Source organism: Larimichthys crocea, chromosome VI (assembly GCF_000972845.2).
Source record: "Larimichthys crocea isolate SSNF chromosome VI, L_crocea_2.0, whole genome shotgun sequence".
NCBI lineage: Eukaryota > Metazoa > Chordata > Actinopteri > Sciaenidae > Larimichthys > Larimichthys crocea.
In genome coordinates, this window is record NC_040016.1 from 11469370 (window position 1) to 11487790 (window position 18421).

The 18421-nt window shown below is 40.4% G+C and overlaps 1 protein-coding gene across 1 annotated transcript in view; it reads right to left on the reverse strand.

Moving 5' to 3' along the window:
* Positions 1-18421, reverse strand: part of ca16b (carbonic anhydrase XVI b) — a 92368-nt gene that overhangs the window by 52176 nt on the left and 21771 nt on the right. The window contains exon 2 of the mRNA XM_019262508.2: positions 18210-18314. Coding sequence (XP_019118053.1) covers positions 18210-18314 — 105 coding nt within the window. The remainder of the gene's footprint in view (positions 1-18209; positions 18315-18421) is intronic.

Here is an 18421-nt window from a genome sequence, read left to right on the forward strand (position 1 = left end):
AGCACATTTCCCTCACCTATTTTACTGAAAATGATCATGATCATAATACAGTTTTATTAAAATTGACTACTGGCCTACTATAGGTTACACTCATTCCTGTATACACCAATTCTTGACTTCCCTTTATCTGTGTCAAACTCCACAACTCCCCTCCTCTGTAGATCTTTCACAACACTAACAGATTTGATGAATATGATAAATACAGCCCCCATAATTACAACTTTCCATCATTCTATCCTGAGCGACTACAGTATCAGCTTCCTTGGAGTTAGTGCAGTCACCAACTGTGACAGGTGATTAAAGGTCTAGCTGTTCTGGGAGATAGCTGGCAGGAGGTTCAGATAAGATAACTACTTCCACCCTGAGTGTAATGCCAAAGCCAAAGTGACAGAAAAAGCAGACAAGATCCAATGAATCATCAGATCCAGTGGATCATCAATAATCCTGTACTATCTCAACCATCAAAATGAAACTCTGCCAGAGTCATTTTCAAGTTGCACTCCCTTCTGCTGATGCTGCAGGTCACTTACTGACCCATGTTACATAAGTTCAAATTGGTTTTTATATAACACAACGCCAGTTACTCTAGATTGTGGTGATGACTGATATGATAAGACACAAGTTTTGTTAAATGGTTCTGAACGTATGAGTCAGATTTCTGGGCCCCAGACCGCTTCCAAGGGTGGTCTGAAGTGGTACTTCACCGAGATATTAATCTACTTTATTACTCTGGAAGATCTGCATTCATCTATCATGTCCTACGACTGTAACCCAAGCCACCACTATGCTTCTAGCAGACTCATCCAAAAGCTGTTCTGTGCTGCTGTCTGCCTGCCATGGGAGGTTGTAGGCCAAATTAATCCCTTGTACAGTAACAATCTTCAAGCACAAACACTATTTCTGCCACTACATTAGAAACAAAGTTCTTCAGATTTCACTGAACCTTTATCAAGAACTGTCCAAAAAAAAAAAAAAAAAAAAAAACAGCCAGCTTTTCAGACAAGCTCCCATGATTGAAACAAAAAGGATCAGACTAAGCGGTCATCTCGACAGAGCTCATGAAGCAAACCAGCATCAAGAAAATAATCTTTTGTAGTTCTAGCAGTTTCCCTTAAGCATTTCATAGCAATCTAATGACCAATTAGTGGGACTGAAGCCAAATGTTCTAAAGAGAGAAGTGGAGGTTAAATGTCTCATCTCCATAGAAGTTAATAATGACATCCTTATGTGATGAACCATAATATGGAGCTATGCTGGGAAGAGGCTCAGTAAAAGCCCAGTTATACAGAACCTTGCCTTGAGTGAGACAAGATATAAAAACAGGGGTATGACCCCTATTACCCCAGAAATACTGTACACTACCATTACCTAGGGCAATTAACAAAAAACACAGATTTAAAAGAAAGTGCAACAATCGTCACTAGAGGACAAATGATGACAAAGGGTAAAGTCAAGATACAACCCAGCTGGATAGATTCTTTGAGTTCTGCCTTCTTGTAGAGCGCCATTATCTTTCTGTGATATGTTAGACAAACTGACAGGCACCAGCGGGCACGCAACCACCACCAGAAACTGACATCTCTTTTTTTTTTCCCTTTACCTTGAAGTGAGCAGCTTTTAGGTTGCCAGTTTGCAGCGTGAAGATATGGCATGTGTGACTCAAGTTAAACAATCTGGAGACTTTCCCTGTCTGTCAAACAAGAGTGTTAATGTTGATTTTGAATAATGGTGAATTTCACACCCGAAAGGAAACAACCAAACAGAAGAAAGGCCTTGAAAAAATGACGCCCAAGACAAATGGACAATTTACTAGTATAGTAAATAATTCCCACTACTTGAAAGGTAGACCATGAAGCAGACGTTTCATAATTCAACCAAGCAGCATCTCCATCATTATTAGCATAGTTCCTGTGACTAAGAAGCAGCTCAAAGGGAGATTTTCATCCAAAGAAAGTCCTAACAACTTAAATTTACTTAGTGAATATATTTTGTACTCTACCCAATGGATTTGAAATGTGTTGCCGTTTTTCAACAGAATCGCCTGAATTCATGGGAACAGATAGCAATTAGACACGTAAAAATAAACTTGTATCAAGGCACAGTTTTTTCCTATCTTGGCTGCAAATCCTTCTGCATTCAAAAGTGCCGAGAGACATCAGCAGAGACACGACATCCTCCCTCCCCCTCTACAGCTACTTTCACTTCTTACTAGCTTCAGTGGTTTTTTTGCCTTTAGTCAGGCCATCAGCAAGTGCAATACATGCTCATTTGGACTGTGGTCAAATGACTTGGCCAGTCAAGAGCAATCGACTGTTTGCCCATAAAAAACTAGATGTGACTGTTCATTTAAGACCACTGTTTTACTCCACTCTCCTTAAATTGGTGGATTATTTACACGTAAGTCTACCTACACTGTCCAACATGGACCCACTCAAACAGAATCACGAAAAACGAGGTACGTTTTCTTTATAAGTCGCTGAAGGAAGTTGATGAATCTTACCTAGATGTTATTGTTTCTGAACCTTTTTGACATAAGAGATAAGGAATGATAAAGAATATCACTGTCTTGATATTGTCTGTCTGCACTGTAGATTTCAATCAAATTTAAGTCATTTCCTATTTTTGGTTATATAACGGTTTCTTTGATGCGTTATCTCAACCCAGACATGTTTCATTATGCAATTAACAGTGTGACCTCATACCCCTCACTCCACCCAGCCATTCAAGATCCGGGCTTCACTTCCAGGCTGTGTCCACAGAAGAGGGTGGAGGAAAAGACAAACAATCCATCCGTCTCTCTGCATATACAATGTGTCTCAGTACATGCTCTAAAAGACAAAGGAACCCAGAATACTTAGCTACTGACTTCAAACCCTTAGATATACTCAGTTTCAAAGTTGATCATGGGTGTAATTTGAGTTAAAATTTAATGCGTTGACTTCCCTTTAAAATATTAAAGTGTTATTTCTTGTCAGTACCGATTTGTAAACGCATTTATGCATCAAGCATTGCAAAGAGATCAAATACTGTTGTTTAGGCGCCTAAACGAGATCTTTGGGAAGTAAAAGCAGCACCAGAATTATTGGAATCATATTGAACCTTTTACAAAAGATGACAATATATAAACTAAAGTCTAAATGTGCTCGCTGACTCCGAGTATGTCAGCGTGACAAACCATACAACCAATGATTTCAGGTGGTCTTGCTGAGTTCTGAGAAGTAGGCATCTGATAAGAATGGCGCCACTGCTGTCTCAGAGCCTAAGCTCAATCTTTAATCAGGGGTCATTGTGTTCCACACAGCAGCCCCAAACACATAAAAGCAGGTAGAGGAAGTGGTAAATCATACAGGCACTGGGGTCTAATTGGCCACCAGAATGAGCTCCAGCCAAAATATTGTTTTCCCTTGGCGCTATCTGCTTCCATCTCGTGGACTTTCATAGAAACTGTGGCTTCCTGTTCTTGGGTGTTGGCCACTGCATAAGTACAACATCCCCTAGTCTGTAAAAATAATCTCCAGGACCTTGTGTAAAGAAAAAAAGAGGGACAGAAATACATTCTGTCCCATGAGGAAGAGCTTCCCCTACAATTCAAAAACTCTTAACAGTTTCCTCTTCAATATGGCAAAGGGCCAACACGCCTACAAATGGGATCTCTGGATAATCATTTATTCTATTAACTTGCATCAAGTAGTTGTGCTACTTCAAGACAAAATCATCAAGTATACAGTGACATCGCATCATTTCACATTTAACAGGCCTGTCTGAGTTACACCTCTATTCTAGAATACAATGGGTGTTACAAAACCAGCTTCGAGCATTCTGGGGACAGAAGAGATGGGTGCAGTTTGCGGCCATCACTTTCAACATGTCCCCTGTTTGTTCTGCCTCACAGCACAGCTGCTGTTCTGCGACAGGCAAGGCAAGCGATTGGAGAAAAGGCAGCAGGTGGACAGGCCGCTGTCAGATCAAACAGCTGTAGGTTGTAATATCTTTTTGTACTCAACGATATCAACTTTTCAAAGCAAAGAGAAAGAGATGTGACCTGGGCAGTTAGAATCTCAATGCATGACAGTTACCAACCCTCTGTTAACATGTTTATTCTCCACTTTTAATGGCTTATGAAGCTAAATACACTGCTATGTGATATCCATACTTATCAGTATAGTTCATTCTAATATATAGAATATATATTTTATTAATTGATGAAATTATTAACTGTCCCTCTTACTTGGAATGCAAAATTAACCTTTACAAATTACAACTCAACTGATTTTAGAGTTTCTTAGCTTTTTTTCTTAAATAAATTCCAAGGTCCATTGCCAGCAGTTCATTTAATGTTTCTGCGTGCTAATGTTGATACAAGAATGTTTTATGTTTAAAGTGCTCTGCATGTTTTGTCTCCTCAAGTATATGTCCCTCAGTAAGTAGTGCAGAATTATTACAGTCAACCTTTCGTATTCTGTTTTGGCCTTCTGTTGAATAGTAAAAGAATGCAATGTCGAGAGATGATATTATTTAATTTATGAGTTGACTCACACTTCACTTTTTATTATTTAGTTTGAACTTTAAATTCAGTTCAGTTGTGCTGTAAAAACAGCCAATGTGGTTAAATAACACTTTATCTAGAGGTTTGCCTTCGTTGGCACTAATTCTGTAAAGCCAACCTGGTGCATCAGGGGTCTTAGATGTGGATTTAGTCTGATCAGTGGTTGAGTTGAGCGTGCTGGACAATTTGAGTGCTACAACAATTGTTGGGTTTTAAGTAGACAAATTTGTTCATTATTTTTGTGCATTCACTGTGTCAAATGATGATCTCCACACAAAAACAAGCTCATCATCTCCACAGTATGCAAAGCTTAAAACAAAGATTAATTTAAGTAATCAAAGTATCAAGCTGTAGTAGTTAAATACTGACCAGTAATTACATTTGGGCCAAAAAATAATCTGCCTCCTTCTGGAGAGATACACTGGAAGCGGCAATTAAATTTTTTCGCTCCGGGGTATATTTAAACATCTAGTTATGCAATTAAAGTGTGCATGATTGCATTGTTATGATGCTATAATGTGCTGGTATCCAGTGCCTTGGGTATGCAATAGTATGCAACTCAAAACAGTCTCATTGTTCCTAAGTTTATGTCAGTATGAACCCTTAATTTAATTAGTTTAAATCATGAAATTGTACCCCTGGGGTATAGCTTACTGTGTCAACAATTGTTTTAACACATCTTCACTAATTTTAATACAATTATCAAAGCAGTAATCCAATTAAAATAAAATGCATTTCATAAAAAACTTTGACTCAGATACACTTGCCTATTCCTGAAGTAATTTAATTCAGTTTGAAAAGGGCAACCAAAGTCAGGAACAATCGAGGCCATTCATGTGGTTAACAAAATAGAAAATGGCCAAGAAAAAAAAAGCAGGAGTTATTGTTTCCTGTTCCCATGTTGAGGATTTGTAGCTTCTCTATAACAGTTTGTTTCAACACAGCTTCTTAGGCAAACTTTACTTGTTCTACCAAATCATTTCCTCTACAGAGATTTTTACTTAGATCCAGCTCAAACGAGTTTGGTCTCTGAAAGTACTATATTTGATGTAGAAGATTTTTAATAACACACTTCCCTCTAATTTACTTCATTTAGTTTAGGGTTACAAACCTCAGATTTATCTGGCTAATGACGCAGTTTGAGGAAAGAGGGTTTTGAATAACTAAAAAAAAGGCTACAGTACATGAAAGCTCTGTCCTATAAGCTGCACTGTGTGCTTGCATCTCTAAAAGTTGTTTTTTTCCCCCAACACAGTATAAAAAGCGGTAAATGTTTTCTCTGGAGTTTTGCCCTCTCTGTGTCAGTGCACATTGACACCAATCCAATACTGCATCATTGTAAGGAAATCTCTCGCTAATTGTAAACAGGAGAGAGAGGTGAGCACTCCGTCGAGTGGAACACAGACCTCCTCTGTAGAGCCGCAAAGTGAAACACTGATTAGTGATGCTACATTACTCTGCTTTGTCCAAGGGCAACTGTTTCATATCAGCTGTCGGAAGCACAGCCGCCGACATCAGCAATCAGAAATGTCCTGCAGCTAGTCATGTGATGGACGTTTTAATATCAGAAATAGCTATTGTACTCAAATCACAGTCAATATTATATTAAGGAATAATTAGCAAGTGTTTCAGTAGTTATTCAAATCAGAGGGCCCTCCCGATGGAGATGAAGAGCTGAGGCTGAAGTAGATGAGACACTATTGTATGAGGACATCTGCACAATATGTATTTATGTTGTATGTTTTACTCTGAGGAAATCTGGTTCTCGAAACTGAACCAATCAGTACCCTGCATACTTAAGACTGTGCACTAACACACACATGCACACATGCTGTAAAAATATAACAGAAGCCATCTGTAATTTGTCCCATCACCATTTCCATCTATTCCTATTGTTACGCTTCTTTTCAGCAAAGTACCTTATCTCTCTCTCTCTGAGCCATCACCATTTTCTGAACTGTCATAGCCTCATATTCCATTTATGCAGCTCCATCCATTAGTTTAATTATCTCTTCTTTGGCTCCTGGAACTTCCACTAAGCTAAGACCTCCGCACTTGACTATTCGAAAGGACGTACTGTTACCACTTTCTGAACTCACTCGCAAAAGTGCCAAACTTCAACAATGACAAAAGCTTGCTCGTCAGTCCGAATCGTTTTAATCCATTTGAATATGAGGGGAAGCGTGGTCTCTGATGTTCTTAAGCTCACATGCGGTCATTATAAAGTGAAATACACCATTCATCTTTGTGATATTAAGATGTCTGCATAGCTGAAATGGTTTCATGGTCCAAAACTCACTGTTCTGATTTTATTGTGTGTTGTTTTGTGCAGTTCTTACCCCGCCCTCCTGCAAAATGACAAATTTGATGACATATAGTCTTACAGCTCACCATTTGTCGCGACTATAACATGTTAGTAAATTGATATTTGCTCATTAAAACTAAAGTACAGCGGATGATGATTAGAGTTTTATTCATTTTGTGGGTGTTTGGTCATAAACTAAAGTATGATGATGGAAGTTAAGTGATCATCGTAATGATTACAATTCACACTGAGGGGAAATGAAAGTCTGTACCAGATTTCATGGCAAATAATCAAATTGTAGAACTTGTATGAACTTGTGGTGGCTTTGCAAAAAAAAAGCCAAATATCATGTCATTAAGATTCATCTTCTGGGAACCACGATTGTCTGTACAAAACTGTGTGGCAATCCATATAGCAGATGTGGAGGCATTTCACAGGTTAAAACTTTGACCTGCTTTGTGGCACTACAGGAAATGTCAGGGGATAAGAGTCAATAAGATTCATCCTCGGGGCAGCATGGACATCTGCACATTTCATGGCAATCCATCCATGAGAAATCTCAGTCTAGACCAAAGCGGTGGAACAACAGACAGTCATTGCCATGCCTAAAGCCATGCAGCTAGTGTGGCCGAAAATGCCAAACACATCCCAAAGATTACTGAACCAATTGTGTCACCAGTCTCGCATAAAGCAGCTGGCCATCAGAAAAGGGAGCGGGGCGGCGGTAGATGCCTGCCAGAGAGCCGTCATCCCTTTGACTAAAGGGACACAACGGCAGGAGGATGACTTGACTGTGGGTCACTGCAGAGCGATAAAACCAGGACAGGCATAAGGAGACAGGCCGGCTGCTGTCTCCCAGGGGACAGAGGTTGTGAGACACTCAAAAACCTCTCACTTACCTGCCTGTCATGGCGTCAGGATGACCCGCACAGCTTGAGGTCAGCACTAAGCAGACCATTAGCCACTGTCAGCAGGTAGAGGTGAAAGATCTCTTCCCACAAAGTGAACCCTCAGATGACACGATATCTGTATTTTATTTCACCTTTTTGTACCTTATTTCGCAAGAGCCGCTATTTTAGACATTTTGTTCTGCAATGCCCATTTTATGCTGTGAAAACCAAAAATGTCTCAATAATCCTCCCTAAATCTGCAATAATATAAAAGCTTATTGCCTCTCGAAATGTCTAAAGTGTGACATGATAGTTACAGATATTGTGAACAATACATACTGAATGTAGTGTACAGTATGTGTGTGGAAGACACAGCCAGAATCTAATATTTGTCCTAATTTTCACTATCTGATACGGATTGGGAATGAAATCGGGGAAACGTATATAGTTCATGCATCAAGATTTTCATCTTTCATCACAAAGTGGAGATAAGCTCTGCAAATCACATGTACACAAGCTGGTTGGGACTGATACAGAGACCCATTCACTGTCCTGACATCATAATTATCTTCCAAAAGGCTCATAAGCCATTTTATTTCCCTATAAGCCGAAAACAGGAATACACAAATGTGCACAAACACGCTTTCATGAAACAGGACAGAGATCCACTGACAAAGCAAACGGCGCTTTCCGAGAAAAGTGCTACTAGTTGCACAAGTTGTAGCGCGTGACATTTTTATGTTTAGATCAACGTGAAGCTTTCACATATGTGAGGCAAAAACATGACCAACCTTGACCAAGTGCTACTAATCTCCAAAGCTAACCATTACTCTCATAATTCAACAGTGTTTACAGAACGGTGTTTACAGCCAATGTCTGGATGCATGAACTCTGAACTGAAGAGATCGCAGCCGATCATAACGAACTCCGAGTCAATCCGGCCATTAGTGTGAGATATGTTGGTTTGAGACCAAAACAGACAGCCAGGGGTCATCGTAACATAACCTTCTTGGCGGAGGTGAGCATCAACTTCAGCCAAATTCCTATCTGTAACTTGCAGCTACAGCTGTGCACTTTGACCTGAACTAAACAGACAAGCTTTTATTTATTCCAGCAGATGATGATGATAAATTGGCTGTATGCAGGAGCCTCTCTCCGCACAGCTAAACCCTTCTGTCTGCTGCTTATTCGTGCAGTTTCACAGTCATCCTTTGCTTGTATTTTTTTTTTTTTTATACAGCTTTAGAGTGGGAGAGTGTATGTGGGTACATGTGTTTAGCCAATAGACAAAGAGGGAAGAACAGTGGAGGAAATTAAAACTAAGGCCGAGGAATTGCGCAAGTCCTTGAGCCCTGCGTACCCCAAAACCGCTAATTAGGCCACAAATCACGAGATAGCACATGACCACATCCCCCCAGATGAGTGTTGAGCTAAGCACAGCAAGCAGCCATTTTAAATCCAGCCCTAATCCAGTCTGTCTCACCCTCCTCACTACCCCCATAGCATCCACGCAGAAACCCCCTGCTCAGAACTGAGATGCGGCCAGCATTAGCAAAGATAGATGAGGAGGGAAATTAAGGGATAGAAGGGAGGAGGGAGCTGACACAGAGGAACAGGACATCAATTCCAAAGGAGAGGTGAATGGTAGGGAAGATCACTTAAATTAATTTCATAATTAAAGTTGCTGTGGGCAGGTCTTCACTAGGTATGGACATAAAAAAAAAAAAATACAAAAACGAAATCAGCTGTAAAAGTACAAATTCTCAGTCTATCTCCTCAGTTGCACCTTTGCTACACATTCCTACAGGCGCATGAACCGAGCGTGCTGTAAATGGCAACTAAACGAAAATGAAAAATTTGAGCTCGGTGATGTTACCAAAGCAACTAATAGCATGAAATGGCAGAGGCAGTGATGTGCACATGTATGCACAGTAGTTATTCGCCCTCTAGCTTCGACGTTTTCCCCTCTGCTGCTTAAGGCAAGAAAAAAAAAAAAAAGTATTCAGAAAAAGAAAATAACTGCAAAATGGAAAATAGCAGATAATCTGTAAGGGTGTTTGCAGATTGCACAAAAGGTTCAGACAACTGCACATTTTATAAAAAAGGTAAAGAACAGCTTCCACCCCAATAATTTTATGATACATCTACATTATTTATTACCCCCTAGCAGGTATATGAGCTCTGACTTAAATGAATAATGAGACTCTACAAGACAAAGAATGACAGACCTGAGTGATCTTTTTTCCTGCCTGCTACTCTGAGAATATGATGCTGGATCACCCTAAATTAACATAAATGTCTCTGGGTTTGCAGAAAGACAATGGTGCTGCTTGTCTCGGATTTCATGGGGGTAATGTACGAGTGTTTCACTTGCTTCTAAGCTATCCAACAGTAAGTGCGATTGCTGAACCGAATTATAGACCCAATATTTATCCTGAGGATAAGATTCATGTTTAAAATCGGATACCCCACCGTCGTCACCATCATTAGCTCACAAAATCACAGTGCAAAGAGGAAAAAAAAAAAGAAAAGAAGAACCACTCTGAGCTATTGCCCTCTGTGAGCTCAACTCGCCCCCTCAGCAGTCATTATTCTTCTATGTTGCAGATGTTCTGCAAGCTAAGCAGGGACAACAATGGCTACATGTTTACACAGCCGGTGTCCTTATAATTTAGAATCCAGACAGGAATCAATAGTTAGTGGTGTAATTCAGTAAACTAGATAGTAGCACAGGATAAACGACACAACAAGCACCGGGAAGCTCAGTGATCTAGAAGTGATGCAGTGCTAAATGTCATCTGTACGCTTACAACATTGGCTTATAAGTGAAATCTAATGCCGATACACCTTGTAGCGCTTGAGCATGTGATTGTCAATCAAACACTGTTTTATAATTCAAGCAAAGAGTTTGCACTTCTTCCAACATTTTTGCCCCTACCGTTAACTCCTCACCTCTTGGGGGGTGGATATGCACTCATTACAAAGTAAGTCATCATGATTATGAGTTTAAAAATTTGCTGAGCTGCTAGCTAGCTCATTCCAGCTCATCAGCATAACCACATTAGAGAGGAAATCTGTGGGCTGGCAATCTCACACTTCCTCAATATTCAAATCCCGGCAGGCCAAGCGTGTCTACATCCATTATGTTGGACCCAAGCCGCCAAGTAGTCCTAATGTGCTGCCACAAGGCACACCAACGCCATGTGACACCTGAAATTAAATTAATTAGGTTTACACAACAAACCTGTCGGTCCAATACATCAATCTGCCCTAAACGGGGAAACCAGAGAATTTGGCAGCATTTATCATAGTTGCTGTTCTCTGGGCTTTATGCTTTATGTATCCTGATGGCACGGACCCAGGATACCGTTCTGTGGACCTGCCAGCATGACAATATACAATCAACTGCAGCAAAAACTCACTGATTTAGCTCAGGGCGTAGGAATCCCTAATTTATTTCCATCCTTAATATATTTACCTCATCGAGAGAAAGGAAACAGATTGTCAGAAGCAGTGGGAAGTAAGATGATTTGGAGCTCAATTCTGCTAAATTGGTTGCTGCCAGTGTGATACATCATGGAGAATTAAGATGCCTCTCCCCCAGCACAGAACTTCGGCAGCCATATTGGCACATCTGTCAAGTGCCCACCCCTGACAGAGACAAATGGACCAATTCTGGCACACGAAGGCTGATCCGAACTGCTAGCAATAACCAAGATGAATAATGAGTCAGCTTGGGCCCGGGCAAAATTCATTTTTAATAATTAGTGCTCCTGCACCTCTCATTTTCTCAGAAAATGAGTGCAGGTACATCTACAGGTTGATACAACACATCAGCAAGACTGGAGGAATATAGATGATGTTGTGTTAAGCTTCCATCATTACAGAGAATGGCTGTGACTACAAATGCAGGGGTGTAAGACAGATGAATCTCTCTCTGTTCTCCCAGGAGGAGGAAATTAATCAAGCCCAGATAGCACTCTGGCTACAGGAGGCAGTAGAGGAATGTTGCAGGATGAGCACAACAAAGTTCAGAAGATCCTAAGAGTTTGACTGTACTGTAAATGATCACTGCTCTTGTTCTCAAAATAAAAGGGGAAAAAGGGGAGACAAATCTAGATGTGCAACCCACAGAGAGTAATGTCACATAGCGGTGCGTCATCTGACACCTGTAGCACACACCAATGCACCATACAGACAGGCATTGTAGTCAGGGTAAAGTAGCCGGGCTGTGCCAACTGAGGGCGGGGTGGGATGTGATAAAACTGCTGCTTTTCTGGACAGGTGACACGTCCCAGCTGGCGACGATGTTAAGACGTCACCAGTGTGCGGGGCTTACATAGAAATCAAGGGATGCAGGTGTTTTACCGCCTGTCAGAGCCTGTCAGTGTGCGTTGGCCTCAAATCCCGGTATTCCGAAGAGAGTCGCTCTAACTGGTCGATTTGAAATGGCTCAGCGGTGAGTGGCTGCATTTATATAGTGCTTTTATCCAATTTGCCTCTCATTCACCCATTCACCCACGTCGCATGGCAGCGGGCTACTTTGCAAGGTGCCGGCCTGATTCATCAGGAGCAATTTGAGATTGACTGTCTTGCCCAGGGACACTTCAACAGACGGAGACGAAGATTGAACTGCCAACCCTGTCATCAGTGGATGACCTGTTCTCCCTCCTACAAAAGCCGACTCTTTTAGTTTGAGTATGTCAGAGGATTTAGCAGAATTGACAAAGCTCCTTGACTTACTATTGTGTTTAGTAAATGCAAACACATAATGGGTTTCCAAACAGCGACTTTGGCAACACTACATCATTTTTGTCAGTTTTGCCGCTAATGAAATGTATTTGTTTGACCAGAATTTACTATTGATGTCGTTAGGAGTGACACACCATAAAGAACACAATCTACAGTCCCTCTGGAGAGCAGGAAAACCTATTACTTTAAAGACTTAACTTGATTTTAGCCAGTGGAGGCCTGGCATCTGCCACAAACTGATTCACCCCAGCAGCATGGTGAATCAGTTAGTGAAGCAAGAATCACTGCAAGGTTTTGGTCATTTGAATAGACTGAAGGTTTATGTGAATTTATTGTGATTGCGGTCACCAGATCACTTTGAACTCCACAGAGCGACTTTCTTGAACTCATTTGAATATTATGTTTAATCACGGTAATGCATAAATATTGCGATGGCTAAAACAAATCTTACAATTACTTTGTCTGAAAAATCACAACGTATTGTTTTAATGATGCTAATGTCATCGGATCGCATGGTAGCTGGAAATTTAATTCAACTGTGATTTTCAGCTGCCATTGTCGAGTATTTCATTCTGGCAGAAATGAGATTTTAACAATTGCTTTGTCGTGTTCATTTGGACAACAAAAATTACGTATCATGATTCATGGTACAAAACAAATCCTGCAATGGCTTTAATAACCATTATTTGATTGGTTCAAAACAATCAGGAGCAAAACATCATTATTTACAATAAATCTCATTTCATCAATAGCAGCGGGGCAAGATCTCCAGAGCTATTCTAAAAAGATTAACTCCATCTTTCTAATCAGACAAACTCACAAGAAAACAGATATTATGACTGGTATTTTTACCTTAATCCCTGAGGATTATGTCCCTCAATCCCTGTATAGTATTACCCATACTTTTCACCCCATGCACAACCCCCTGTATGGCTGTGTAGTCAGGGAGCTTTGCTTTAAAGTCAAGTGCTTCTCATACATGGAGGTCTACCGGGAGCAATCCTCCTCTCGATTCATTACCTCCAGGAGGCAGAGCTCCTTCTGTCGGGCACCATGACAACATGGCATTGCTCTTTTCCCTCCAGCCTTTGTAGGGGGGGTGTCATGCCGCAAGAGACAAAGTGCACTGCTTTCACAAGCACCCGGCCAATTTAAGGTTAGATGAATCATATGGTTTAACATGTCAAAAGCAACTAACCAAAATAAGAAGCGTGGTCACGTTTTGAAATCAACCCCCGAAACTCCTTTTGAAAACCTCTGGTGTATTTGTTCAAACAACTCTGTCTCTAATAAAAATTGTGATTAATGAGAGCAACTGTGCAACTGCAGAATAATGCATGATTGATAGGTTTATCTGAATTTTCAACTATTAGCTATAAAAATATTTGACAAAAAAAAATTAAGAGAATAATGTGATGGATCTGAACTAGTGGGGGAATTTAATAAGCAGCTAGAAAAAAAACAAAAACTGTGCAGCAGTAGAATCGCAGGTTAATTCAAAGCCAAAACAAACAGCCCCAGCAATCGAGAACAGCGAGTTACCTAATCTTGTTTTGTATCCTCTAAAGTACTAATTAAGTTGGATCAACATAGCAATTGATTGAAAATGACACTTCATTCACTTCATTATGTGAGACACGAGTGGAAAGATTGCTAATGATCACGGGCAACCTCGGTGAAGTGGAATAAAACAGTCAGGCTGAGGGGAAATATAATCCACGCGTATCTGACAATCGCAGGCTCTTTCAGTGGCTACAACAGCTCGTCAGGGTGGCTTCCATCCAAACATGCATGACTGCTGGATGAAAACAGGCAGTGGGAGTTGCATCTGTGCAGAGCTTGGAGTTGAGTTAAAAATGTGAAAAGGCACAGAGATGTATTGTCTTAAAAGCTGGATTATTCATTTGTGGAGGGGGACTATTATATTCTCCAAATGATTTTAGCTACAGTGGCATGTGCTCCTGCCTGTATTTTTAATTTCTCCAACTCCTTCCAGTTTTTTTCTAACCCAAATCTGACAGCAAGAACATAAATCTTCCATTATGCATAATTGCTTCATATCAATCATATCTGCTTCATTCAGGGACTTGTCATAATGCTGTAAAATTAAAAAATCGTGATGACTGTCTTCGAGGTGCTAATCTATACCTTTCTACTTCTAATTTATTTCTTTGCTCGGTTTTTCATTCAACACAGTTCGAGGGGATTACGCATAATGCCTCTGCAAATGCACATTAAGGTACTCCAACTGTTGTGCTGTAATTAAACTAGAACAATAAAATCAACAAGAGTGCAATCATACGCAAACTACTGTCTGTAATGGTCAAAAACATAAAAGTACCGATAAAGGAAGCCAGGGAACTAACGGAAAAGATGTGAAAACCTGCAGAGATATAAAAAGGGGAAAATGATGCATAGCCCTGTTCCTGTGGGAGTCTTATAGGGGAGTATGATATCATCCCTCTTATGAAAAATGCCTGCGCGCACCCACACACACGCAGACGCACACAGCATGCCTTAAATAACTTTTAATCAAATTTCAGGGTGTAGGTTTCGTGGCTACTTACATTGAGGTTCATAACCAAAGCACACAGGAAGGTTACGCGTCATGGGAGCTCTCATTACACTGTGTGCTTCATCCCTCGGTGCGTTCGGCTAATGTGTAAAATACAAGGGCTGAGCAATCTTTCCGTTTCGGAAAACGACGGAATATATTTTGATCCTGATCATATCAATATCATTATTTCATGAGTCTACCAAGTGTTTAAAGTACACTTGGAAAACAATGTGGCATTTGTTTATATTAACATATCCTGCACAATTGAATTAAACTTTTACAACTGAAAAAATCTGATCAGAACAAACTTAAGGATTTAAGAAACTTTCTAAATTACTACTGCTCCAGTTTCTGAGACTCATATTGTTCCACATTCCTCAAACAGCTCTGTAGACTGCAGGAAACACAATGAAGGGCGTGTAAAGTATGTGTGAAACAATGGGTGATGTACTCTCCTATATATTATGTACTACGTCTATATTCATCTAGCTCCTCGAGCTGAGCTCTATTTTGCGCCAGTACCTTTAAGCTTCGGGCTAACCCTACTGTGTGCATTTCTTTTACACTCACATGCACAGAGCAAATGCCCTTAATAACCATTTAGCTGCTAAGGCACGCTTGTCTGTCCCCCATTCACAGCCTTAGCCACTAATTACCTTTCCAAAGCAATGGACATTTCTGTGTTCCCTCAATGCTTCCCTTTTTCGCAGTACAATCAGCCAGCTGCCTTCACTGGTAGGAAATAGTGCTCTGCACAGGCCTGAAATGAATGTCTGAAATCAGCCCGTCAGCCAGTTCCCTGACCCAACGTTGTTAATTTTTTCGTCCACCCGCTCTATATAGAAATAATAAAAAAGAAAACATTAAGAGATCCTATCTTTTCCCAGTCACCCGCCTGCCTCTTGCTAAGCATGCCTGCCTGCACAACCCTGACATACAGTATATAACATTGTCAGATAAAAGTAAAATTGAACTGACCAAACAAAATGTGAAAAGTCCAAATATACACACATACACAGACTATTTTTCCCCTCGCTGCAGCAGTGCCAAAAACAAAATATTCCATCAGTATAATACGTTTCAGGGCTGTGATTCACTCCAGGAGAAGAGGAGTTAGTTATTTGCTGGGTGATGTTTTTGCACCCTGGAACCTGTAAATATAATTTTACTGACTGCTCCTCACATCCTGATCTTTTCCAATGAGGTGCCCTCAATGAAAGTACATAACCCCCATTTCCCACCGGAGCTCCTCAATGGCCAACCGAGGACTGTGTTTGCACTTGGGTGTGAAAGCTGAATGTGAAGCAGTGCTGTGAAAGAACATTGATGTGTGCTTATCAGAACTGTTCCCAGCCAAATAACACATCTCCCGGTCTACATACGCCTACCTAAACATTTAAAAAACACACTATTAAAACATAAGGACATTTATAATGAAGAAGGAGCTTTTTTTATCTTTGTTTTCCTTTTTTAAATGAGAAGTGGGTGCTAATTTAATGCATGAATACTGCAGAAATACTGCTAGAATGTATAGTTAAAAAATCTGTCTGAACTCTGCATGTCTTTCACAGTAAAAAAATAAATAAAAAGTTGTTGATATGTAAATCTAAACTCAGCTGCTGCCCCTTAAAGACTTCAGTGAACACAGTTCTCACTTTGCCACTTGAAAAACACCACAACTGTTCCGCCCTAGTACACGCATGCAAACACGTACTACTCTGAGAACGAACATAAAAAAGTGCACAGAATGAATCATCCATTAGCGCATACATCTGACTGCTCAGTGTGGGTGCCACCTTCGTCGGTCTTTCTAGTTTATGAAGGTAGATGGCTTACAGATTAGAAGAGGAGGCAAGCCAGAAGTCTCAGAAGCACTTACTTTGGCATTAAACAAATATATGACTAACCGAGGCAGGAATGAAAAAATAAAAACATACAAAAATAAAAAGTAGTTTGGCTTTAAAGTCTGTGTAAATTAGAATATATGTGTTCTGAGTTTGTCAGACCAAAGAAGAAAGTGTTATTAACCACCGAGCTAGATTTGAAGGATTAAAGATGTGGACAAGTTTATGAAATTAGGTGTCAAGATCGGGTTAAAATGATTCTCAGCTCCAGGACTGTGAGGGGGTGTCCGCTGAATGTGCGGAAGCCACACCCACTTGTGGGAGCAGTCAAGCAGCAATTTTTAAGCGACTGAAATGTGTCAGACGAGTTCAGAAAATGGCATGACTAACTTTGTAAACACTCGCAAGATGAATTAATCTCTATCTATTTGCTAGGGGTGCAGGGGTATGCTCAGGGTGGCCTCAGCGTGTCATCGAGCCACCCTTTAAGGACCGCCCACAAAAATCTTGTAATGGAAACTGGTGAAAAACTGTTTCAACCGCTAACTCCACTTTTTAACTCTATTTTTTTAGCAACTATTTTGCAACATATTTAATGTATTTAGAAAGAAATCTCAGAATTGCCTTTACAGCAGATGGAGGTCTGTGCTGAACATCTGCGCATCAAAATATGACATGTTGGAGGTCATAATAGTCCTTTTCCATGTGTTTCAGACAGTTCTTCACTGGTTGAAGAAGTGTTCACAACTAACTGTGTTTTTTTATTCAGTTAGATACAGGAAAATTGATTCCTTGTGCATTTCAGTCCACACAGTGCTTGTATGCTTGATCCAAACCTGAATGATAAATATACATTTTACAATCCACTAATCCTTTGTGTTTCATCACAGTTGGTTACAACATAAGTTATTGGGTCTCTGTAGATAATATTATAAAGAGTATGGTCTAGACCTGCTCTATATGGAAAGTGTCATGAGATAACCTTTGTAATGAATTAGTGCTATATATATAAAAAATATATTGAATAATATGGACATCAAGTCACTCTGCTGTATGACAGTGTTTTCTTCTCTCCAGTGCATTAGTTTAATTATTGTTATTAAGAGCAATAAAAACATACAGTGCACCATCATGTGAATACTAACTAACTAATTCAGCCATACCGTTTCCTGCAGTGGCAGGAATAGGGGTTACTGGGAAAATGGTAGACTGAAAGAGAAAAATGATAAGCAAGATGGAGCAGGGGTGAGCAAGTCAAAGAAATACATTTCCCCTCCTACTGAGGGCTCATGCCGGTGCACAAATGAGAGCTCACCTGAATAGGACCAATAGGGGTCACCAGCTGCCCTCCTCTCCCTCATTACGCCTGTGCTCCCATGGTGCCCGTCTCCGGCATGGTGAGGTTGGCCACCTGATGCAACTGTGGGAGGCAGAGACAGAGGTAAGAAAATCCACAGGGGAAAGAAAAGTTTCATTTACTACCCGAACAAATAAGAAAATTGGGCAACTCATTCCACAGCATCTGCA